The sequence below is a fragment of the Apium graveolens genome, chromosome 9, assembly GCF_009905375.1.
Source record: "Apium graveolens cultivar Ventura chromosome 9, ASM990537v1, whole genome shotgun sequence".
NCBI lineage: Eukaryota > Viridiplantae > Streptophyta > Magnoliopsida > Apiales > Apiaceae > Apium > Apium graveolens.
The window spans coordinates 13,041,132-13,068,018 of NC_133655.1; the positions used below are offsets into that span (position 1 = coordinate 13,041,132).

The 26,887-nt window shown below is 33.2% G+C and overlaps 2 protein-coding genes across 2 annotated transcripts; both read left to right on the forward strand.

Annotated features, from left to right (window-relative positions):
* The first annotated feature begins 5,425 nt into the window (after positions 1 to 5,425).
* Positions 5,426 to 6,824, forward strand: LOC141684962 (uncharacterized). The gene is made up of 4 exons (XM_074490093.1): positions 5,426 to 5,741; positions 5,860 to 5,934; positions 6,140 to 6,222; positions 6,426 to 6,824. Exons 1-4 carry the CDS (start codon positions 5,434 to 5,436, stop codon positions 6,716 to 6,718), a joined length of 759 nt encoding a protein of 252 aa, XP_074346194.1. The 5' UTR covers positions 5,426 to 5,433; the 3' UTR covers positions 6,719 to 6,824.
* A 9,307-nt stretch (positions 6,825 to 16,131) lies between these two features.
* LOC141686912 (pelargonidin 3-O-(6-caffeoylglucoside) 5-O-(6-O-malonylglucoside) 4'''-malonyltransferase-like) lies at positions 16,132 to 17,952 on the forward strand. The gene is made up of 2 exons (XM_074492012.1): positions 16,132 to 16,250; positions 16,326 to 17,952. Exon 2 carries the CDS (start codon positions 16,452 to 16,454, stop codon positions 17,742 to 17,744), a length of 1,293 nt encoding a protein of 430 aa, XP_074348113.1. The 5' UTR covers positions 16,132 to 16,250; positions 16,326 to 16,451; the 3' UTR covers positions 17,745 to 17,952.
* The last annotated feature ends 8,935 nt before the right edge of the window (positions 17,953 to 26,887 follow it).

Consider the following 26,887-nt stretch of genomic DNA (forward strand, 5'->3'; position numbering starts at 1 on the left):
AAAAATGATAGAGTTTGAGTCATGTAATAGTAATATTCGGTAAAGTCAAATCTAGAAGACCACTTTGACTGTCCGTTTTGATCAAGGAGTGATACTTATTTCGAGTCGGTCGAATAATGAAAATTATGAAGTATTGAACTTATTAGAAATATAAGCTGGTGATGAGAGTAGGAATACTGATTAAGATTATGATGTTTGTGATTAGAAATCCTGAACGAGAGGAAGTCGGGAAACGTATCTTGGACTCCAGGCAAGTTTTCAAACCCTGCCTTTCTGAAACTGTTGTGTTGTGTTTGTTTTCAAATAATGTCGATATATACATGATGATATATTTACGATGTTTTACGAATTATATTATATAATATCATATGATATGATAATGATTTTGGTATATGAATATTACTGAATTTCAATCGATAACGCTAGAGAGTAGCGTTATATGTATGAGGAGTATATTTTAGACCGGGATCGGTCAGTATAATTTTATGAAAACCCGGAAGTATTCTGGAGGTGTTTTATTTAAGAATACAAACGTTATAGTATAGCGTGATATATAAGTTATAAGACCGGGAGTCGGTCAGTTTTTATAAAGTATAAACTCGGGAATCATCCCGGAGATGTTTTGGACCATTAAAAGTTCGTACTTATTTTATTCCAAGGGACTCAACGTCCACTTACGAAATATTAAACACCTCGAACTTTTATTAAAGCAATTTCCAAAGATCGTATTCCCTCAATTATACTTTATTGCTCGAATAATAAATATTTATTAACTATTCATTTATTATGGATGAAGTATTCTCCAGCGAATATTTATTTCAAACTCGATTAAATATTAAAGATTATTATATTACTTAAACATAAATAAGTTGAGGAATATTATTTTCATATTATTTTAAAAGTATTATTATTCAAGGTTTAATTATTTGACGATTAATATTTAATTATTAATTATTTATTAAAGGATTTATTTATGATTTAAAAATCATAAAACCTGATCTAAAATACTTTCTGATTTTTAGAAAATCATTCGAATAATTTCAAATCATCGGAGAATATTATCTCGATTTATTTTAAATATTTTGAATATAGTTTCGAAAGAAACTCCCCCTTATTTACTTATTTGTTGACAACGGTCAATTCACATCCTTAGTACTTCCTCCGAAAACTTTCGGAAGTACATACATATATATATATGAGGTAAAACTGTGCCTATCAACAAGCAAAACGTTTGGGGAACTTCGATATAGTTCGATGATTCCAAGTATATGATAGGATTTTTAAGAGGACAAGGGGGGGTAGAGATCCAGTACTTCATGGACTGGGAAGACTGCCATATTTATTTTCCGTATGAGAAGGTACCATGTGTACTGAAGGATATACGAAGTATGCAAAATATACATGGGCTAAATGGGGAAGCATATAAAGCCCGAATGCGGCAAGGGTGATAACCGGGATACGAAGGTGTCGTCCTTCTACTAGGAGAAAAGGTTACTATTTCCGTAGTACGACTGATCATCGTATGCGGTGGATCCAGTGAATGTCATATTCTTCCAATTGGAATTGTGATGCAATACCGTAACCCAAGCCTAGGTGCTAGGTTTACCATTAAGGTATTCGCAGGATAATAATCCATCAAAGAATTATTTTCATAAGAAGATGTGTATCACCAAGGAAAACTATTTTTGAATAAAATGTATTTATCATATATGACGTTTTACTTGAGTTTATCATACAGTCATTTCATATTAAACATTATTATACTGTGCATTATAGCTCACTCTTTCTTTTTTTTAAATGACACAACACAACAGATAACCAGTATGCCGGTGTGAGACTTAGTCGCTTGCAGTCATGGGGAGAATCCCTGGCAGCTTTGTCTCAGGTGGGCCAGAGTATCAGATAGGTATAAGATATCAGTCGCAATTATTGTAACTTCATGTAGAGGTTATGAATAATTGTTTGAGATCCTGTAAAGTACATTTAAGTTTTAATAACATACGATACTTGTTGTATGTCGTTTCTAAAGCTATAACTTATGAGTGTGTGAGATTGGGGGTCTGTGATATGGAATTATTGGATTATTGAGTTAATGCAGGTTACACATGATTGAAGGATTGCGTGATGACCCAAATTCCTAACCCCGGATTTGGGGGCGTTACATAACTCATTACGAATCAATGATTATGAACAATCATATAATAACCCACTCGTTTGAAACTACATCAACTGGTTGGGCCAATCCCAACCTCCTCTCATGGTTTTAAAAATCAGCGTTTTTTCTGATTAATCGGCCGACTAATCGCTAATCGGAGAGTCGCCGTTCTGATAACGTGAAATCGCAGGAAAAAATATTTTCCCGGTCAAATTGGTCAAAATCGATGATAATCGGGTCAACACCGGAAAAATTGGAGAAGTTGATCCTGTGATTCAACAAAAAATTGAAGAAAGTGTGCGTTGAAAGAAGAGAAGAGAAGATATCGAAACGAAAAACTCGGGCATGTTTGAGACGGGGAAGGAAGAAGATAATGAAACAGACCTTAAGGGGTCATTTGATAACCACTTAATGAAACGAGTGAAATTGAGCGAGAGACTTTGTATGATTCAGATCATTTTTTTAATATTTTTTAGTTACCCAACGAAACAGGAATCTATGAATGAAGCATAAAATTTAGTTGGACGACTGGAGTCCAAAAATATAGCTGAACAAGAAATCGACAACCTAACTTTTGTAGAAATAGTTTTGGTGTTCTCATTTTCGGCTTAATAACTTTTTTATATATTCAAATTAAGCTAGTTACATTATTATAATATTCAATATATGCAACAAAAATTTTGGATTTTCATATATCGTCTATATTTTTATCGTTAAAAGTTTTATAAGAGGGATACAAATTAATATTGTCAAACTAATTTTATAGTAATTTAATATTATATGTCATTATATAAAAATACATTTATATTCATTTTTTAATTACATGATTAGGCACTTGAAATTTTTGTCTAAGATCGTTTTTTGAAAAATAATTAGATTATCGTCATCCAGATAATTTAGAAAAAATATCAACAAATTACATTAATTCATTCAGATTTTCTGACTACCTTTTCATCCAGATTAATTGATCATCCAAAAAATTTTATCATTCAGAATGGTTCAGATTTAAGAAATGAGCCATGTATGTCATGAAAGATGCATATAATAATAAATTTATTATATTTTAGTTGTGTAGTACAACTGTACAACGCATTACATGTACAATTATAGTAGTAAGGGCTCTTTTTTTTTTGGAAAGTTCGATGGATCATAACCACATGAGGCCCAACTTTTGCAATTATGTGAGACTTCTAGAATTAGCCCATTAAGAAATCCCATGAAAATTATTCTACTTAACTTGCACATATTTTTTACGAAAACTAAGGTAAACATTATTTATATAAAATTAAAAATTATATATATATATATCCGATTTTTGCTCAATTAATCCTCCCGATTAATCCCCGATTCACCGATTAATCGCTAATCGATACCTCTACCGATTAATATTGATTTCCGATTTTTACAATCATGCCTCTCTACCTAATTCTTTCTTTTTTCTTTTATATAATGCACAAAATGTCTAAATTTTGTTAACAAAAGGGATGCTGATCTTCTGTCCACGGACGACGAGATCAAGAGTTCGACTCGCAGTAGAGCGACTTTATATTACTCAAGGGGCACTGAATATAGGGTTCCTCGCGGTAACGATATTAGCTGATAACCCGTGCAAAGTATAGACCCGCAATTAAAAATAATAGTTTCAAGTTATTATTTACATAAAATTGAAATTTATAATTCGTGTGAAATACAAATCAAAATATAATAAATAAATACTATTAAATTATGTAGTTAAAAAAATCAAAATTCAGTGTAATTTTGAAATTTCATGTTATAGTTCTAGTTATGCACCTATTTATTTACTTGTATTAATCTAACATGTTAATTTTCACAAAGACGTTTATTTAAAAGTAAACTGACGTTTGGATGTACACTGACAAATAAAAATTAAAGTGAAAATAAAGTCAATTTAACAGAGAGTAAAACTTAATTTGTGTTAGTTAAAATTTAATAACATAAATTTTTAAATATAGTTATATAACTTTCTAGTAAGTACCAATATTTGAGACCTACTATGTTTTAAAAACATGGTTTCACTTATTAGTATAGATAGTTGATACGCGTGCGAAACACGGGCCCGTGATTAAAAATATTAAATTAGTATTTGTAGAGAATTGAATTTATAATCGGTGTGAAACACGAATTGAAATTAATGTATTAATATCAAATATAAATTAGTACTTGCAAAAAATAGTTATGTTGTTAAAATGAATCTAACCGGTTATAAAATTTTCCACTAAATGATATAAAAATCTAACATATTAGTTTTATTTTTTTGAAAGGAATTGTATATTTATCTTATGAACAAAATATTTGCTATTTTAGATAATTTAATATTAGTTAATAATTATCTTATAATTATATTTTTCAACATAGTTTTATTAAATATTATTTAATTATTGATAAAATTTAATTTTCAAATTAAGAGTAAATAGAAGTTATTATACTTAATTTAATATTACTTAATATAATCTAAATACAACACATAAATTTGTTACTGAAAAAATATGTTTTTTAATTTAAAAGTAAATAAACACTGTGATGGACAGTAACAAATACAATCGTTAAATCAATAATTTTCAGTTTAAAAGTTAATAAATATCACTAAAATAATTTGCTATTACTTAATTATGTTTAAAATAGTATTATCAAATTTAAGCGTAAACGAACGTTATGATTAACACTAACTAATTGAAAATAAAATTTATAGAGAATAAAAGTAAATTTGTGTCGGTAGTTTACGTAATAATTAGTAGTTTTTCATATTAAAAGTAAATATATGTTATTTTACTTAATTTAACAAAACTCATAATTTTTTAATATAATTCACAAATTCGTTTAAAAAATACTTTTTATTTTATAAAGTAAATAGAGGATTGAATGGATACTAACTAATAGAAAATAAAATTTATACCGAATATGAGTCGATTTCTTGAAAACAAAGTTTATAGAGAAGATAACTCAACTTATGTCACATATGAATATCAAAATTTGATATTTTGATACTTTTAGATTTTGTACCAAATTATACATGTTTAACTCATTAATAAAGAGTATGGATTTGAAAAAAGGTACGTTCTTCTTTGGCATTTGATAAGAAGTACATATAACTTGCAAGGAACAAGGCTTGTTGCTTACATTTTTTGCACTAAATAAAAGCCTAATTGCTTTTCTAAGGTGCAACAATAAAACGCATACTGCATCATACCTTGGCGTGTTTAACTACTTGCCATGCACTAACTTTAACTTAAAGTTGCCTCTGTGAACTTCCAGAATTTATGGGTATTATTTTGCAAGTTTTCGAATATATATTGTCAAATTCAGCAGGATGCATAATGCATTTGTATCATACAAAACCTTTATTCACAATGCCTTCAACAAATACTTGTAAACTTGGAAATTGGGTCACTATACTGTTGTATCGTTACAGAGCAAGCTCCAGTTCTGGTGGCCTTACGTCGTCGTATCCTGGATTAAAGCATGCAGTGCAGATGTGTAGGCAAGGGGGAGATGGTAGCATTTTGCAGCCAAGACAGAGATTTTATGGTTGTAGTAATGTCGTGATCAGAAAACATGAGATCAACATGTGATTAAGCTAATTATTTCTCAAGTTTTTATGGGTTTTTATCTGCGACAGTTGCTAGTTAGGATCAGATTTGGCTTGGTTAATTTTACTGAGAAGCTGATTAATGTTTATATTTTAGGTTGGAAAGGGAAAACAACAAGGTTGAAGTTCAATCAGCTGCACCAGCTCCTCCAAAGCATAACATGTCTGCCTGGTATAACATACAATACTAACAACGTAGCACGATTACAGGCCTAATGCACCTTGAAACAGATTTTTAAGAAAGAAATTAAGCTTATCAGTAATTTAGGATGTTATAGTTTGACTCGATCAATATTGGTGATGATCATATGAAAAAATTATGGCTGCTTTGTTTAAACTCCTGAGACACTTATTCAAATTTTTTCTTATTTTTGCAGGTTAAAATGGTTTGTAGGTTCAATATTCTCCTTACTGCTACCATTTCTGAAGCAAAAATGGGATAACATTTTGTTGCTAGAAGGTATTTGATCACTCTTCTTTAATGGTACAGTACACTTGATAAAACCTACATTCTGGCTATCTTTATTTAAAGTCTTGAAACCAGGGCTGTAACTTGTAAGAAACTTAAAAAGCTGAAATAAACAGCAGGTAAATCAAACAACTTATACTGCAAAAATAGACCTTTCTCATGCTTAATTATACTTTAAACTATACTTTGTTCAGGGAAGTTGGAAAAGGCAGCAGAAGAGGTGGAATATGCAGCAGAGGTAGTACAGAAGGTGGCAATCACGACGGAGAAGGTATCGGCAGAGGTGGCTAATAATCTCCCCGGAAACGGTAAGCTCAAGGAAGCAGCTCTTATTGTTGAACATTTAGCAAGTGTTGCAGCTTCTGATGCTCAACTAGCTGAAAATATTATTCACAAGGCTAATGATTTGAAGGAAGACGTGGAAGAACTAGAGAAACTTGTAAAGCCAGTTGTTGATCGGATTGGACATGTAAAGCATGTTGATTAATTCAGTCATCATCAAAATTTCTTCATTCTCATTTCTGTCAATCTCACAAAAATGATTGTATAGAAATTTTATACTTTAGTTCAAAAATGAAGTTGTTTTTGTCCAATTATTCACTGTTCTTTTTTCAAATGTAAAAATTTCTACTATACAACTTCAAATTTTTTTTAAAAAAATTTATAATAAATAATGGTAATGTAAAATTAGTGCCCCTCAATTCTGGGTGACATTTATATAGGTGAGAGAGTTTCCGACGCAAGTGAATGGGTGGGACGGAATATTGTTAAGAAACTAGTGTTGGAAATATTGACTATTACAGCAAGGCAATTATATAACAAATTTAGCAAGTCAAAGCCAAGATAACAAGCCAAAGCCAAGATAACAGTTAACAAAATAAAATATGTAGGTAAACAGCATGCAAATCAGAAACTGTAAGAACAAAGAAAAATAAGAGAGCGTACCAGTAATCATATCTTTAACACAGAAAGAAAAAACAGAAAACAGTGGTGTGCAACAGGTACAATGCAAGAAGTAAAGAAACAGCTGAGTCACCAGGTCTTACTCGAAACCATAACTGCTCTTGAAGAGATAGTTGCCCCCACCTGCTTCGTTGGGATACTATGCAACAACTCCTCCAGGATAAAACAGCTCCGAGTTTTGAGTTGACAGCACTTCGAAAGCTCAACTGGAACCTCACTTCGCCGGAAAAATCACTATCTGACTATGGGAGAGCAGAGAGTATAGAGAGGAAAAGAAGAATGTAGGGTGTAGTGTATAAAACTCAGAACCTTAGTCCTCTATTTATAGTAGAGGCTAAGTGTAACTGATCACCCCTTTTAATATCAGAATTAAACTGTACAATTAATAGATAAATCAAAACTGATAATTTTGAATTTAAAATAAAATTGTAACAACTTATTCATTAATCTCTCACATTATAACATATTTAATTTGAATTTGAATATATTATCAGTTACAAAATTATATAACAAATGTCCAGGTTCAATGAATCTGACTAAGCCCACTTACAAATTGACTCAGCCCAATTCAGAAACCGAACTCAGCCCAACAGTAATAACTCAACCCAAACTGATAAATAAATTCTAATTAAAATATTAAATCACAAATAAATAAAATCCTCGCCCAGGTTGCCTTGCGTACGAGAGACGCCGAGACTTCGCCCAAATCGCCCTTCGACCAGACCCGGTCCGGTCCGGTGCGGGGCGGCGAAGCACACAAGAACACAATGCACCATCACACACCTTAGTAGTTGTACATTAACCATTGTGTTATATTATATAAAGCCAATACCCCCTTTATTTATTTTCAATGTGGGACAAAACACATTCTCATTTTTCAAGCTCTTTCAAGCCACTAAATTTAACTCTAATTCTCTATGGATTTCATTAAGAACTCTTAAAACCTTACATGAAAGTTTAAGTACACATATCATGGAACAACTTTCAATCATTAGATTTTAGGATTATCATCAAGAACATAATAAAACTATGATCTACAATCCAATTTTTCTAACAATCCCCCACAAATCCATACAGAAATACGATTAGGTTTTTCATCATGACTTGTTTTTCAGAGTCGGTACCCTTCCGAATTTGAACCCTCATAAGTCCTATACTTCAATGACTACCGGATTCAGATGGAATGTTTCAACTTGAATCTTAATCCGTTTAGTATAACCATGTTCCATAGACGACGACAAGTCAAAGGCTATGGTGCCATACTACGGCTTTGAGACATTAATGGTCTTGTCTCGATCCTGTTCGTTGAATGTTCAAGGAATAACCATTTCCTCTAATTGCGACTACACAATTACATTCGCTTAGCTGGGCATCTCCAGAAATATACAGTCTCTATCTCGTCAAATGACTTGATCTTATTCAAAATTTTAACACTCTTACTTTTCTAGCAGTGTCAGTACCTTCTAGGTTTATAGGGGACAGACTCAAATATAACAATATCATCTACGTAGCAAAGGTACTACCAATTCATCCTTACATCTTGTTATTACCATATTGAATACACTTCGAGGGATCTCATCTCATGTGTATTGGGTTCCCACTATTGATAAATTATGATAGGTTGACAGTCGTCCCATCCCCAACCTTGACTTGAGGACCACTGCAGGTTCTAGTCCCTTAGTCCAAGGATCAGCTATATTATTTTGAATTCCTATAAACTCTATAACTATAATCCTATCAGACACTAAACCCCTTATAGATTTGAGTCTAACTTGGATGTGTCTCTTTATTTTAGCATTATGTTTTTTACTGCTAATCTTGTCGATAGTTGTTCGACTATCACAATGAATAGCAATAGCAGGAAGCGGTCTGCTTACTATAGGTATCGCAGACATAAGTCCATGTAACCATTGAGCCTCCGTCCCCGTGGCATCTAGTGCACACAACTCAGCCTCAAATGTAGAATGAGTCACTATAGTCTGTCTGTTTGACTTCTAGGATATTGTTCCACCTGCCAAGGTGAACACATATCCAGTCCATTGGAACCAGACTTCTTAGCTATCCAACTTGCATCACTGTACCCTTCAAGCTCACCAGGAAATCTCCTGGAGTGTAAACTTAGGTATATTATTCCTTTTGGATATTTAAGTACTCTATCAAGAGCATCCCAATGAGTTCTATTTGGACAGCTTGTATATCTAGCCAACTTAGACACAGAATATGAAATATCTGGTCTAGTACCGTTAGCGAGATACTGCAAGCTCCCAATAATCTGAGAATACCTTAACTGAGACACAGGCACTCCTGAAGTATTCTTGACAAGGGCAACTTTAGGATCATAGGGTGTACTAGCGATTCTACACTGTGAATAACCATATTTCTCAAGTATAGATTTCTCTAATAATGAGATTGAGTCAAGGTTATTCCCTCAGCTGATAGAATCAGTTTGATTCCAAGAATCACACCAGCCTCACCCATATCCTTCACTTCAAAATGTCTTTTCAAGTATTCTTTTGTCTCTTTAATAATCTCAATATTGGTTCCAAAAAATAAGATGTTATCCACATATAGGCACAGGACAACACACTCACTACCTTTAACTTTGGTGTAGACACACTTGTCACTTTCATTAAACATATAACTGAATGGCAATACAGTTTCATCAAACTTTTTAAGCGAATCCCTGGGAGCTTGTTTCAAGCCATAGATGGACTTGATCAACTTACATACTTTCCTTTCATTGCCATATGCAACAAATCCCTCCGGCTGGTCCATATAAATCTCTTCTTCAAGTTCACCATGAAGAAAAACGGTCTTTACATCCATCTGATGGATGATAAGACCATGGACGGAAGCCAATGCTATAAGCATTCATATTGTTACCATCCTTGCAACCGGAGAGTATGTATCAAAGTAATCAATTCCTTCCTTCTGCTTAAAACCCTTAGCTACCAGTCTAGCTTTGTACTTATCTATTGAGCCGTCAGGGTTCAGCTTCCTTTTAAAGACCCATTTTCACCCGATAGTAGAACATCCAGGAGGGAGATCAACCAACTCCCATGTTTCATTAGAAATAATAGAGTCAATATCACTCTTCACAGCGCCCTTCCAATGCCTACACTCCGAAAAATCCATAGCTTGTCGGAAAGTTAAAGGTTCGTCCTCGACATTGTAAGTGATAAAATCACCTCCAAAGTCCTTAATTATCTTTGCACACTTACTTCTCCTTGGTTCCTCTACTTCCTTAGGAATAGAGCTACTACTAGGTTTCGACCCCACATTTATCATCTTTTCCACATGATCAGGAATAGAACTCGATGTGTGAGTAGGAACTTCCTCAGAAGTCATTTCAGGGATTCCAGTCTTCATAGGGTAGACATCCTCAAAGAATGTAGCATCTCAAAATTCAACTATCGTTTTTTCCACTATACCATCTATGTCAGATTTTATACCAAATATTACATAGCTATAGTGGTTTCAAGATAGCCCAGAAAGATACAGTCAACAGTTTTCGGACCTAGTTTCTTTCTCTTGTGTTCAAGAACAAGCACCTTAGCTAGGGACCCCCACACATGAATATACTTAAGACTAGTCATCCTGCCTTTCCATAACTCCAAGGATGTCTTATCCATGTGTTTCAGAGGGACCCTATTCAAAATATGGCACGCCGTATTTAGAGCCTTTCCCCACATGTATTTAGGCAACCCAGAGTTAATCAGCATACTATTAATCATATCTTTAAATGTTCAGTTCTTTCGCTCATCAACCCCATTAGACTCAGGTGTGTATTGTGGAGTAACTTCATGAACTATACCATTGTTTGCACAAAATTCATTAAAAGCGTTACTCGTATACTCACCACCTCTATCAGATCTCAATCATTTAAGTAACTTACTAGTTTGTTTTTCTACTACAGTTTTATATATAATGAATTTACTAAGTGCTTCATCATTATGTCTAAGTAAATAAATATAACAATATCTACTACTATCATCTATAAAAGTAATGAAGTATCTAAACTGGTCCTTGGTCAACACACCACCAAATTCACAAATATCAGTGTGTACTAAATCTAACAAGTCTAAATCCCTAACAGTGTTATGAAAATGTTTCCTTATTTATTTAGCAAACACACATACTTGACATTTATAATTCTTTTCTATGGTATATTTTGGAATCAACTCTAAGTTCATCATATTCTTAAGAGTACCAAAGTTTAAGTGACCTATTCTAGCATGCCATATATTCGAGGATTCAATACATTTAACAGAAGGAATAATATTATTATTCAAATTCCCCAAAACGGGTTCAATATTAATAACAAATAAACCATTTGATAAGTAACCCTTGCCAAAAAAATGTACCAGTATGAATAAGAACTACTTTATTACACTTGAAAGAAATTTCAAAACCACTAGAAACTAAACAGCTTCCACTTATTATATTTCTACGCATGTCGGGAACATGATGCACTCTAGTCAAAGATAGTATACGTTCTGAAGGGAACTTTAGATCCACGTTTTCTATTCCAAGTACTTGAGCGACACTTGCATTCCTCATCTTCACAGTCAAGCTATGACTCTGTTGATAAGATACAAATAAACTAATATCAGCAAAAATATGCACATTAGCTCCAATATCTATCAACCATTCATTTGACAGATAGGTAGAAAATATTACAGGGTTGTAGGATACATACCGGTCAACGTCGGTTTCAGAAGCCGTAGCCTCACCAACGACCATGTTCACTACGGGCCCACTTGCGGTTCCAAGCACATCATTCGCTTGCGTTACCACCTCAGTTTTATTCACTTTCTTTGTAGGGAAGTCCTTACTCCAGTGCCCAACCTGCCCATAAGACCAACATGGTTTGTTTACCTTGGGTTTCTTGGTCTTGTCCTTGTCACTCTTAGGTTCATTACTATTAACTTTCGTAGCAACAGCCTTCCTTTTCTGTCCTACAGTTGCTACGTTTATCTTCGAGGTACCGTGCTCAATTGGCATCACATGTCCCTGTTTGGACTTGTGTTGTTCTTGGAGCGGGATGTCCAACATAAGGTTGGTCCAGGTGATCTATCCTTTCTGTCTTTTTAGGGAGAGAGAGAACTCTTCCCAAGACTTCGAGAGCTTTTCAATCATGCTCATAACCTTGAACTTCTCAGGGAGGTCCATTCCAGACTCCTTCAAAGTATGCACTATCATCTCGAACTCATGCACTTGCTCATTCATGGACTTATTGTCCACCAGCTTGAACTCAAGGAACCTTACCACATAATACTTTTCCAGACCTTGTGAGTCAGTATTATGTGTCTGGTCCAGCTTTTCCCATAAGAGTTTTGCGGAGTAGGCATCAGAAGAATAGACATCAAACAAAGTGTTTGTTAGAGCAGCCAAAATGGCCGCCCTAGCCACTCCATCCTTCTCAGCCCACTTTGCAAAAGCCTTAACCGTGTCAGCCTTCTCTTGATCTACAACCGGTTTCTCATATTCCACAACCGGCCACAAACCCTTTATAGTCAACCACAATTTCATCCTTTTCTGACAGCGAGAAAAGTCGATGCCACCGTTGAATTTCTCCGGTAAACCAGTTAATTCAACAGCTTGTGGAAAGCTATAAGTGGTCCAATCAATGACCCCAACAGTTGCACTCGAACTACCACCTACGGGAACCTCAGTTTCGCTAACCATTATGCTAAATACTATATAACAAGCTATCTCTTCAAGAATATTGAAAATATTGACTATTACAGCAACATAGAGGCAATTATATAACGTATTTAGCAAGCTAAGGCCAAGATAGTAGTTAACAAAATAAAATATATAGGTAAACAACATGCAAATCAGAAACTGTAAGAACAAAGAAAAATAAAAGAGCGTACCAGTAACCATAACTTTAACACAGAAAGAAAGAACAGAAAGCAGTGGTGTGCAACAGGTACAATGCAGGAAGTAAAGAAACAGCTAAGTCTCCAGGCCTTACTTGAAGCCCTGACTGCTCTTGAAGAGATAGTTGGCCCCACATGTTGCGTTGGGATACTATGCAACAACTCCTCCAGGATAAAACAGCTCCGAGCTTTGAGTTGACAACACCTCGAAAGCTCAACTTAAACTAGAACCTCACTTCGCCGGAAAAACCACTATCTGACCATGGGAGAGCAGAGAGTATAGAAAGGAAAAGAAGAATGTAGGGTGTGGTGTATAAAACTCAGCACCTTAGTCCTCTATTTATAGTAGAGGCTACGTGTAACTGACCACCCCTTTTAATATCAGAATTAAACTGTACAATTAATAGATAAATCAAAACTGATAATTTTGAATTTAAAATAAAATTGTAACAACTTATTCATTAATCTCTTACATTATATCATATTTATTTTAATTTGAATATATTATCAGTTACAAAGTTATATAACAAATGCCCAATTCTGAAACCGAACCCAGCCCAAACTGATAAATAAATTCTACTTAAAATATTAAATCATAAATAAATAAAATCCTCGCCCAGGTCGCCTCGTGTACGCGAGACGCCGAGACATTCGACCCGACCCGGTCCGGTGCGAGGAGGGACGGCGGCGCGCGCATGTGTGTGCGCGTGCGTGAAGCACACAAGAACACAATGCACCATCACACACCTTAGTAGTTGTACACTACCCATGTGTGTGATACTATATAAAACCAATACCCCCTTTATTTATTTTCAATGTAGGACAAAACACATTCTCATTTTTCAAGCTCTTTCAAGCCACTCAGTTTAACTCTAATTCTCTATGGATTTCATTAAGAAAAATTCTTAAAACCATACATGAAAGTTTAAGTTCACATAGCATGTAACAACTTCCAATCATTAGATTTTAGGATTATCATCAAGAACATAATGAAACTATGATCTAAAATCCAATTTTTCTAAGAACTAGTCGCTAAAATTTATATCTTTCCAGGATCTTATATTAGTATTATAATATTTCCCCTCACTCGAAAGTTCATTCATGGGTCGAGAGTTGATCATGGACGTCCATCTTTTGGGGCATAAATTTATCTTCGTGACACGATAAATTGTGAGAATATTGGGGATGACAGAAATCGAACATGAATTTTCTACCAGTCTGAGCTCTGATGTCATATTAAGAATAAATCATCTACCAGAACTCTGATATCATATTAAGAAATCAGTCGCTTCATAATCTCAAAGTGTTAGAGAAACGCATTTTCATGATCTTATATGAGTATTCTCTCGAACATGTACAAACTTATTTCACTGGCGCATTATCAACGCATGAGTCACACCCAAGTTTATAAAAACGTGAAAGGATGGTGGGGATGGTGGGATAGTGATGATATAAAATTAGTACAATTTTGGTGACACAAACTTGTTTCACTAGAACAGTATCGATATTCTACGCTATGAACCCCACCCATGTTAATTTATATATGTGAAAGGGTGGTGGGGATGATGAGTTTTACAAACCCAGAAATGCAGTTAAGGTGATAGATGTTAATGTGATAGATGAGATTTGTGAAGATGAGTGAACAAGGTGATTCTGCGTATCACATTCGTGTCATATGTCGAGCTTTCCTTTTTGTTGAACGTTACTAATGCAGGAAAAGTAGTAGTAGATGTTATACATAAATATGCAGAGTCCTATTGTACGTGGTTAAAAAATCATATCACCGGAAAGAGGGAAAGAAAATGCATCTCTTTGCGAAGCGAGCTGAGGCAAGTCAAACGCTTGAGCTCGTACTCGAACTTGATCGAGTTATTAATTTTAAATTTAAAACTTGACTCGTAAAAATTTTGCTAGGCTGGATTTGATTCACCAAATATTGACAAAAACTCAATTACGTTCGCACATTTATCTCTCTCAACTAGGATTTTGAGAGTTAGACACTCAAATCTAGGATTCGTACCGCCACTTTTATTTTTCGGTCCTTCAAAATCTTGTTAAATACTTTATTATCAAGGTTGTTATGTCCCTATTTTTTTTGGGTGTTAATATTCTATTTTAATATTTATGTATGTGCTATTATAATCTGTAAAACTCGCATCGAATCTGGGACGGTGGTTGATATTATAAGAGATTATCTTTCATAACAAAAAATTATTTATAATTCTGAATATTGAGTTACAGATAATACTTATGTGAAGGTCAATTCCAATGCTAATAGTTTCGTTGTATGTTGGATTATTCGAATTGTCATTATAATACTTTTTAAATCGAAAAATTTACATATTTTAAGTGTTAAGCGATTTGAAAATAAAATAATTATTTATTTAGCTTTTTTTTGTTTTACAATTAAATTGGATTTGATAGTTTGGAAATTTTTTCTGACCGTATTTTAATATTTTAATAAAATTTTCGTTTGTTCGTCAAATAAAATACAAAGAATTTTTTAAACCATCTTGATATTATTGATAATAAGGTTCTTTTTGTTGCTTTCTTTTCATTTTTTTCCAAGCAACTTCCTTTTCACTTTATTACATGAATGATGGATGCGTATAAAACTACCGCGGGCGGGCATCAAATTATATAGAAAATTAAACATCAATTTAGAACTGGAAACCATGGTTATAGAAATTTTCCAAATTGCTACTAAATCAGTCCATTAACCGATTCGATAAAATCGCCCATATTAAATAAAAAACTAAAGATCAATTTAGGCATGGAAAACATAATTATAGAAATTGGACAAATTGTTGCTAAATCGGTCCATTGACCGATTCAATAAATCACCAAAAAAATATTTGATTGTTTAAAATTACTCGATAATGAATACATTCCTCGATTAATTCTAATTTCCGAAATATGTAACCATCACAGAACTATAGTTCTATTTAAACTTTACCTCCAAAAATGAACAAGGGGCCTAGCCCGCTTGCGACCACTTCGCTTCTGACTGAATAAGCCATGCATGTCCAGGACCAGAGAGAGCCACTTCTGGTTTGAAAAGTATACATATGTATGTACCGATCGAAGCCATTACTGCATCTTTGCATTCTCTCCTCAATTATTTGGTGTACAACAATGAGATGACAAGATTTGTCCCAGTCTCTTGGACAGGTATTTTTCAGTTTTCACACATTTGAACTAAAAATTTATTTGCATTTATCGTCTAACATGTGCAACACGACGTAGGGAGATATTTTCTGAGTCTATACATCGTCGGTGCCCCTTACTAGATCGGTCCCTCTGTCTATACATACGAGAATCAAAAGCATCGAGTCATTGCCAAGACACAAGTTTTAATACAAGCAACGGAGAATGAAGGTTCAGATTCTAACGAGAGAGCTTGTGAAGCCCTTGATTCCAACTCCTCCCAATCTTAGCAACTACAAAATATCTTTCACTGATGAGCTTGCTCCAGTTGTCAATGTTCCTAGCATTCTTTACTATAAAGCCAATCAAAACATCAAAGCCACTTCAATGTGTGACATTTTAAAAACTTCAGTAGAAAAAGCCTTGCCTAATTTCTATCCTTTTGCAGGAAGGTACGAAAAAAACAGTCGTTTTATCGATTGCAGTGACCAAGGAGTTGAGTTTATTACAGCGCAAGCAGATGGTCAGCTTTCGGTAATTCTTGGCCTAGGGAAGAAGTTGGAGGTTAAGCTTCTTGATCAGTTGGTTCCATGTGATGTTCAGAAAGCTGATGAAATTACGGACCCGTTGTTACATATTCAAGTCACTATGTTTGATTGTGGTGGCTTGGCCCTTACTCTGTGCTTTGCACATAGGATTGGTGATGCATCAACCATAAGCTCCTTTATGGCAGGAATGGTCGCTGTAAGCCGTGGCCTAAGTATTGAAACATTTCAACCAAGTTTCGATGTGGGCTCATTCTACCCTCGAAAAGGCTTGCCTCATTGGAAATTAAACTGGACAGATAATAATGTCACAAAGAGGTTGGTGTTCGACAGTGAAGCGATCCAAACACTGCGGAATAAGGCCAGGCCTGCAGGTGATATAGGCAAAAGTAAACCCTCAAGAATACAATTGGTGAATGCAGTAATATTGCAGGCTCTTGTTAGCATAGACAGCGCTAAATATGGCCACTCCCGAGCTGCATACTTTATGCAGACAATGAACTTGAGGGAAAAGGCTAGTCCTCCTATACCAATACAGTCTTTTGGGAACCTATTTGGCCTTGCAACCGTAAATCTTGAGGCTGGCGAAGCTAAAGACAAAGAATATGGTGATTATGTAGGTATGCTAAGTGATTCTGTCAAAGGGGCGGTTGATGACTACAAAAACATGTTGTTGCAACATGAGGATGATCATAGGAAGGTGATAGATCCGTTCTTGGAGGCGAATGAGAAGTTGACTGATCCAGAGGTGAACTGGTTTATCCATACGAGTTGGAGTCGATTTCCTTATTATGATGCTGATTTTGGTTGGGGGACTCCTATTTGGGCAAGTGCTGCTGCTTTACCTCTCAAGAATGTCAGTATTCTGATGGATACAAAAGATCTTACAGGGATTGAAGCATGGGTCTACTTAGAAGAGACTGATGTGCCCTTGTTTGAACAATACCCTGATATCTTGGCCCTGACTACATAGCTACCCGTGCTGAAGAATCAAGCAGCCAAGGCACGCAATGTAAGCACCTCAGAGCTGGAATTTAGAGAATTTGCAAAGGTTTTCTGTGGCACAGTTCGGTTTGAGTTCCTAGAGTTTAATATGCATGTAACTTTTATGTACTCTGATCTTCAGCCAGAGATCTCCCTGTTTTCTGTCTGAATGATTTTCAATAAATTTACTTGTTTCACTCGTGAAGTTGTGTAATATTTTCTCCCTCAAACTCTCTGATTGTCAGTTGTAACGCAAATCTGGTATACATGTTCCTATCCACATATTTTTTAGTTAATCCAGTGTCAAGATTGTCAGTTGTAACGCCTATCCACATTTTTTTTGTTAATCCGATGTCAGAGCCAGCTTTCGCGTATCTCAACTAATCCGGAGGATTGCTAGCACACTCGTACCCCCGAGCATGGTAATTCACTTACTTCCGTATCTCCCGGAGGGTTCGAACTTGTGACCTTGGGGTGGTAAACCCCTAAAGTCACACTCTAAACCAACTTGAACACCCGCACTGATATACATATCCATGTCTTACCATCCACAATTTGTGCACAGCTCAGTATACATCCCATACTCGGCCACATTGGAGTGGTACCAAAACAGATATCTCTCTTCTTTCGGCAAGAAAAGGTCTACAATCCTTATGAGGATATGTGTGTGTTGTCATGGTAAGGCCTTGGTGGTTATTGTTTTCACACAGCTTTATTAAAAAATAACAGCGCGCGATGAGATAACTCAAATTGTAAAGGGGCTTATCTCTCTTGAAACCAAACAAATATATAATGTATGAATCATTAAAGCATGCGATGCCATACAGTAAGAATATAAAGCTAACAGTTTCCTGCAATTACTTTGTCTTGTCATCTGGACAAAGAAAAACTCAATAAACTCAAAAAAGAAAATCATATTTTTATCAACTAAGAACATGATGAAATTACCAAGAAGACTTGTGACAGGGCTACGGTTAAGCTCATCAACACTGAACTAACAGTTGTTAGTTGTTACTATATCATATCTCATTGTATATTGAGCGAAGTTTAATGTGGTATAAATAGTCAAGCTTATTAACAGATTGTCGATGTTTGCATCTTTAGCGAAGTATAATGTGGTAGATAATTAAATCTGCCCCGACTGAGCCTAAGATCTGAATTCTGATTAAAAAACATATATCATCACGATCATCATCATACTATCTATAATGAGATAAAAAACAATAATAAGAGAATCAATTTATATAACTTCAACACATAATTTAATAAATAAAATTTGTAAGTATTACAATCCCAATTAGATCCATAGCCAACTAGTAAAAAACTACTACAACTATTGCTGCTACATATAGAATAACATCAATAAAATCCTCCTAATACATAAAAATTAATAAAAATTATTAATAAATTAAATCGTCAATAAAACCTCCATCTAATTAAGCCAGCAAAGCAGCAACCGCCAAAACGCTGCTAACTGCAACAAATCCAACGGAGCCTCTGTAAGATGCAGCGTCTGAAGCTGGTGCAGGGGCAGGAACATCAGAGACATACGGCGGTAACGCGGGGGAGTGAGACTGCGAAGGAGCATCAGTGTTTACTGGAGACGGCGCTGGAGAGATTTTCTCGACTGGTGAAGGCGTTGGTGATGGTGACAGAGACTGGTGCACCGGTGTTGGCGCTGGAGAGGGTACGATGGGAGAGATGGGAGAGGGAGAGAGATGCGCGGAAGGAGAATGCGCAGGAGAGAGAGAGGGAGATTGAGAGGGAGAGAGCGCAGTAAGAGATGGTGATCGTGCGGTTACGAGGGTAGACAAGAATAATAAAGTTGTTAGTGTGACAATCATCGTCGATGTGAAAGCCATTGTGTGTGAAAAAAGCAAGAACTAGTTCTCTTACGTTGGTTGTGTTTGTGTTGCGTAGGGAGGGTGTGTGTTTATATAGGGGGGGGTTTTACAAATTAGGGTTGCGAAAGTAGAGTAGGACAAGGAAACTGAAAGCGGATGCAAGTCAGAAAGTTCCTAGGAACATGGATTCACGCGGCTACGTTTCCGCGTGGTACATGGAATTATTGCCTTTTTTTTCCAATTAGACTTATATTTTTTAATTTCTGTTTTAACAAATCTCGGGTGCCTGATAATAAATAATAGATAATAGAAGAATTCTGGATCACAAGGTCTTTAAGAATTACTGCCCTTTTTACTTATTTTTCAATAAGGAATTTAATTACTGCCCTTTTTACTTATTTTTCAGTAAGGAAATTGTTATTTTACGGCGGTAAATAATTTGTTAGTATAATTCTTCTCTTCGGCATACGCTAAGTAGGAGATGAAATAAGAACTTTGACCATTAATAGCTCTTACTGATTATAATAACATTCTGCGGTCTTTTTTTCCTTTTCTAATTTATGTATCGTTTGATTTATGTTTTGTAAAACGTCACTTACCTTAAGCAGTTAACACCGTCAGAGAGTTTCAAAATTTGTCACGCGTTTTTCAACTAACCAACCACGTATAAATCTAATCAAACAAAACGTAACTAAATATAGTCGGTATAATTCGCTTAAAAGTGGGCTATGAAAAATGTAAAATTTACTGTCCCTACCTTTAAAGTAATCGAGTCGAAAATTCATTTAAATAATTTGCGAGCCATTTATAAGAACTAAACGAGCCACATTTATTAAGTTATAAATGATTAATACTAGTCTATAAAACACGTGCAATACACGGTTATTTTTATTATTACATATTATAAATTATTAAGATTCTGTAAGATTTTTTATTAACTCCGTCAAAATTCGCGAATAATTAAAATCAAAGAAAATATTTTAAAATTCATTGATTATTATCGATTCTTCAAAATCTCAATTTAATATACACTCTAACTAATTTAAATTCGAGTACCAAACTTTTTATATTTCATCTATCATATCATAATATAGATAGTATAGATTTTAAAGGTTTTACATATACATGGGATTGTAGTGCATTTGGACCAAGTTGATTTTGATAATAAAAAAATGTTCTAACCGGGAGAGAAAAAGAATTAACATATTGTGGATGCGCCCGTTAACTTAAAAAGAGTGTGTTTGTCTTCTAGAAAGTAGAATCACCAGATTCGCGGGGATCGTTTTTTATATCTAATAACCCTAAAGAGGGAAGGCACACAGATATATCTAACATAATTTTAATATATTTCTCTAACAAAATGCATATTTTAATATTACATGTAAATAAACAATTATATTCATGATTCATGAATTCATTTCATTTAAATGTCTACAACCTCATAACAATACTCATATTGTGATCTGCTCCATAAACATTCTACTAATATCATAATTTAGCAATCATAAATTCAGAATAATACCTTATAAGTATCCTAGATCACCTATGGCTGTCAACCTGTCTTGGCTCTCCTTCCCTTCTCGCTTCCTTGCTTTGGGATATAGCCTGACCTTGGGATCGCCTGGGATATCCTCTAAAATACTTAATAAAATATTATATCTGTCTTAACAATTACTAAACATAGACATAGTATAATATTTACTTCGATCTCACAATATTTTCTTGTATAGAGATTGTAGAGAGAAAGGTTTAGCTACTCATAGAAAATTTATAAACAGCTATTTCCATTGATGAAAATTTTTGATATCTCCTGAATGATTTACAAGATGGCTTTTATAGAGTTTTTCAATCTCTGTTGATTCTACTAATTTCTATTTCTAAGATTCCCTTTTAATTTCCTCCGTTCTTTTTCTTTCCTCTTTTTCAAAAGCTGAATCCACTTTCTGTAATTTGTCTGCCATTCCACCTTCTTTTTGACTTTAGAGATAAAATTTCTGGTAAATGTCCTTGTCTTTTCTGCTGCTGTCTTTTTCTTCTAGTAACCTTTCTTCTTTGTTGCTGCTGTCTTTCCTGAAAATTATTGATATTTGATTTGATAATTTTTTTTTTTTTTATATAGTCACCAATATAATTTGGGCCGTAGTGTCATTTGTAATATGCTTTCAGTCACCAATTCTCATTGGGCCGAAATATCATTTATTATATGCTTTCAGTCACCAATTCTCATTGGGCCGAAATATCATTTGTAATATGCTTTCAGTCACCAATTCTCATTGGGCCGAAATATCATTTATAATATGCTTTCAGTCACCAATTCTCATTGGGCCGAAATATTATTTGTAATATCCATAGGTCACCAATTCTCATTGGGCCTATCAATTCATCGTTATTATTACATTGTTAGGTCACCAAATTCTATTGGGCCTAAGTTTCATCAAATAGTATTACATTGTATTATATGGTTAGGTCACCCTTTCAGGGCCTAACAAATATCTATGCAAAGGGATCAGAACATCCTTCTTCTTTTGTTGCTATATTCTTTAGAGTTGCCACTGGTCTCCGTCTTTGGCCTGATAATAAATTCTGATAAATTTCCTTTGTCTTCTGAGCATGATTGTGCTTTAAATCTGATAATCTTGCATGCATTTCGTTCAAAGTTGTAGTATCCCTGCTAATTATATCATTATTATAATAAATAGTTAGTATTTCTTCTGCTAATCCACCTTTACTTGTGCCAATGACACATGCCTTTCCTCCTCGTATCATATCTTCAAGTTTAGACTTCAATGTTGCTATGCCGATTGCTCTCTTGTTACACAACCAGTCGCCAAATTGCTCTATTGTACATGTCATGTCCGTCCTTAGGCTAGTATTTTCACCTTCTATAGTAGTATTCCTGCCATACTTAAATATTTGACAGAGTAATATGGGTTTTCCTGTTAAGTCAGTACAGTCATCAAAAACCTGTATACCATAAATTCCTCCTGGTCCGTATGAATTCATGTAAGATTGAAGGCTTTGTGTTATAGTTGATGGTAGTTGTGCTATACTTGATAAGGTTTCATCTACCATTATTTTGTCAATAAATCCTAAGAGTAATAGGTTTTTTACTACAGTTGAATCTGCGTTTTCCCTACAGATATACCTTGGGTATTTTCCAAATTTCCCATTTCTCAGGATTGTAGTATTGGTTTTATAATCATAGTACTTTTGTATCTTTTCAAAGGACTCGGTATATTCTTTGGTAAAGGTTACACGATCTTTTAGGGTAATGGCGTTGATAGTATTATCTGGTATGGTTATTGTTTTGATAGTAGGAGTATTGGCTAATCTTGATACAAAGGTTTCTGGGGTTTTTTGAAGGTTGTTTAATATTCTGAGTTTTCCTTCTAAAGTAGTAGTAAGTTGGCTGATTTCTTCGTTAATAAAGTTTATCTGGTCATTCTTTTCCTTTATCTTCTGAATTACTTCTCCCACCTGTATCATAATACTGCTAATACTTTCCATTTTCCCTGCTAAGATAGTCTGCAAGAATATTTTTAGTACCTGATATATTTTTAATAATAAAATCATAACAACTAAAAAATGCTTGCCAATTTCTTCTTTTATTTAATTCTGGTAAAGGGTCAATTTTATTGAATATAAATGATCTTACTTGAGTATTATCTGTTCTTACAACAAATTTTGCAGGTAGTAAATGATAATGAAATCTTTTAATTCCTAATTTTACAGCTAATAGTTCCTTTTCATTAATATGATAATTCTTTTCATTGGGTTTCCACGTTCCAGCTGCATATCCACTTATTAAAGGGTTTTCTTTATCAATATCATCTTTTTCAAAAGCTACTAATACTGCTCCCCATCCTATATCACTAGCATCTGTAAATAGTTCTAACTGATCACTATCTTTGGGTAATCGTAGTTTAGGTAAATTTTCTACCTTTATTTTTAATGCTCTTATTGCATTTGTATGATCTTCCTTCCACTCAAAAGTTTTATTTTTCTTTATTAAATCTTGTAGTGGTTTTCTTAATTTTGGTAAATCTTTTATATAATCTGAAGCGTAATTTACTATTCCTAAGAATTGTTGTACTTCTTTTTTATTTTCTAAAATTTCTTTAAAATTCTTTATTTTTGTTGATATATGTTCTTGTAATTGAATTCCTTCAGAGTCTATAATATATCCTAAATATTCTATTTTGTGTTTAAATATTTCTGATTTCTTTTCTGATAATAATATTCCATGTTTTCTAATAGTCTGAATAAATATATCTAGATGTTTTGAATGATCTGTTAAATTATCACTAAATATTAATATATCATCTATATATACTAGAATAAAATCATTCATTTCTCTAAATATTTTATCCATTCTTCTTTGGAATATTTGTGGAGCTGTTCTTAATCCAAATGGTAGTACTATCCATTCATAATGTCCTTGTGGAACGCTAAATGCTGTTAAACATCTAGATTCCTTAGTTAGTTTTATTTGCCAGTATCCACTTTTACAATCAAATTTACTAAACCATTTTTTATTACTTGTTTGGTTGATTAAATTTCTTTTATATGGTAAAAAATATCCATCAAATATAGTCTTTTTATTTAGTTCTCGATAATCTATTACCATTCTAGCTTTTCCTCTTTTTACTTCATTATGATTTCTTACTAAAAACGCTGGGCTACTATGCGGACTTTTACTTTCTTGTATTAGTCCTAAGTTTAATAATTCTTTTATTTGAACTCCTAACTCCTTTTGATCTGTTGGGCTATATCTTATTGGTCTGTTTCTAATTATATCATTAGGGTTTATTAGTTTTATTTCAGCATATATTTTTTCTGTTTCCCATAACTTCATTGGATGTTCTCCAAAATTTATTTCTAAGGCCTTTAAATATTTTTGTTTTAATAGTTCTAAATTCATTTTTCTTTCCGTTTTAATATTACTTATTTCTATTGATTTTACAGGTATTATTCTTTTTAATACTATCCATTTTTCGCAAGGTGTTAGCAAACTTATCCTATCTTGTTTTATTATTTGAGTTTTAAAAGAATCTAAAAAGTTATTTCCTAGTAACATTTGTTGTTTCATATTATTTTCTTGGTATATTATAGGTAACCTAAACCTTATTTTTCCTAATATAAATCTTACATTTTCTGCTATTATATCTATCTCTTTTTTATGGTTATTGAATCCTGTTACTATTATTCTATTTTTTGTACGTTTCCATTTGTGTTGAGTAAATACTTCTTCTTTAGCTAAACAAATATCTGCTCCGCTATCTATAAATATCTTTTGTTTTATATATTTCGTAGGTTTATATTCTACCTGTGCTTCAATATATATAGCTACCATTTTATTCTATTCAGTAGTTAAGCTTTCATTATTACTATCATTTTCATTTATGTAATTTATTTCTTCTGGTTCTGTTTCACTTATATAGAATACTTCTTCATCATACCAGTTATTGTTATCTTCTCTTATATATTCTAGTTTCATTATTAATTCGGTGGTATCTATGTATTTTACTCCTTTTTGCTGTAATTTAGGACACTTATTTGCATAATGTCCCTTTTCATTACAATTCCAACATTTACAATCTGCTATTTTTGTTTTATTTTTTTTTCTAAACTTTCTCTTATATCTAAATCTCTTTCTATTTTCAGGAGTATTTCTATATTTTTTAAATTTTCTTCTTTTAAATCTTCGATTAAATGGTTTATAAGGTCTATAGGTTTTATTTTGTTTTCTATAATATTCATTTTGATTATTATAATCTAGTTTCCTATATTTCCTATACTTCTTTCTAGTTTTATAATCTTGATTATCACATCCAAATATTAATTTTTTCTCCGTAAAATTACAGATTTCTCTTAATCCTTGTTTTTTATCCTTTTTAATTTTCTGTTGAATTCTATATTCTTCACATTTTCGAGTTAAATATGCTCTTAATAATCTAATTCTTTCTCCTAATGTATTTTCTTTAGGTTCTAGATTATTATATTCTTTAGTTATTTCGGTATTATAAGGTGAAGGTAGATGATCATAATACAGTTGTTGATATACTAAGCTTTCATTAGGTAAAAACTTAGTTTCATAAAAGAATTTAGTAAAACTTATAGTATATTCTGGTAATTTACTAATCCTACAACATTTCATATTATTTAGATACATTGTTATTTCTAATTTTCTTTCTACTGTTATATTTTCTTGAGCTACAAACCATCTTTCTCCTAGAAATTCTCTTTTTAATAATATATCAAATGCGTTTAACGTATCTTTCCAGCTTCTAGCATACGTTCTTACTTGTCCTTTTAATTCATAAATAATATTTTCTAACCAAAATGCTGCTTTTCCTATAATTGTTTTTGATATTAGCTCAAAAACATAATCCAGATCTTCTATATTTTTTGAATTCATTAAGGCTATATACATCCCTAAATTCCAATCTTTTATTCTTCTACTTATTTCTTGATCGTCGTAGACATTATCTAAATCTAGAAAATATCCATTTATATTTATTCCTTGGTGTATTGATCCTATGAAATCTTGTACTTCATTTTGTTGTCCTATAGGTATATTTCCTGGCATTTTAATATTATTTTTAGTTATTATATGATCTTCTATTTCTTCTTCTGGGTATGCATCGTTATCCATTATATTATCTGATTCGGTTTCATAATTTGTTTGTTTATGTGAAGTTTCTCTTTCTTCTGTATCACTTTCATCGCTTTTCTCTTCATTTGTTATTATTGCATTTACGGTTTTTCCGAGGGCTTCTAATATTTCTTTATTTTCTTTTATTACTATTTCCTTTTCCTCATTATCTGATTCCTCTAAGTAATTTAATCCTTCTTCTCCTAGATTACTATCTGATTTACTTGTATTACTGCTCTCATCTTGTTCTTTGTTCGTTTCTGAATTACTATCGTCAGACTTAATAATTTCCTTTTCTTTTAATTCTATTTTTAATTGATTAATCTCATTTTTTAAATTATCTATTTCTTTTAATACATTTATTACTTCTAACTTTGTTTCTTTTAATTCTTTCTTTTGGGTTTTATATCTTTTTTTATAAAATTTATATTTATTTAACCATTCTATATTAGTTTTAGTTTTTAATTTAGCATTTTCTTTTCTTAATTCTTTTAGTTCATCTTCTCTTATTTCTTGTTTTATAGGTTCATATTTTTGTCTTTCTTTTTCCAGTAACTCTTTTCCATGTTTTTTAAGAAATGTTATAGCACTATGTTCTGTTATAGACATTCTCCTAGAATTTTCCTGATTTAT

What these genes read in the sequence shown, in the direction of transcription:
- LOC141684962 (XM_074490093.1), top strand. Translation starts at nt 5,434, where the DNA reads ATGGGTATTATTTTGCAAGTTTTCGAATATATATTGTCAAATTCAGCA. An exon ending in AGAAAACATGAGATCAACAT is followed by an intron (nt 5,742 to 5,859) that starts GTGATTAAGCTA and finishes TTTATATTTTAG; the next exon opens with GTTGGAAAGGGAAAACAACA. An exon ending in TAACATTTTGTTGCTAGAAG is followed by an intron (nt 6,223 to 6,425) that starts GTATTTGATCAC and finishes TACTTTGTTCAG; the next exon opens with GGAAGTTGGAAAAGGCAGCA.
- LOC141686912 (XM_074492012.1), top strand. Translation starts at nt 16,452, where the DNA reads ATGAAGGTTCAGATTCTAACGAGAGAGCTTGTGAAGCCCTTGATTCCA.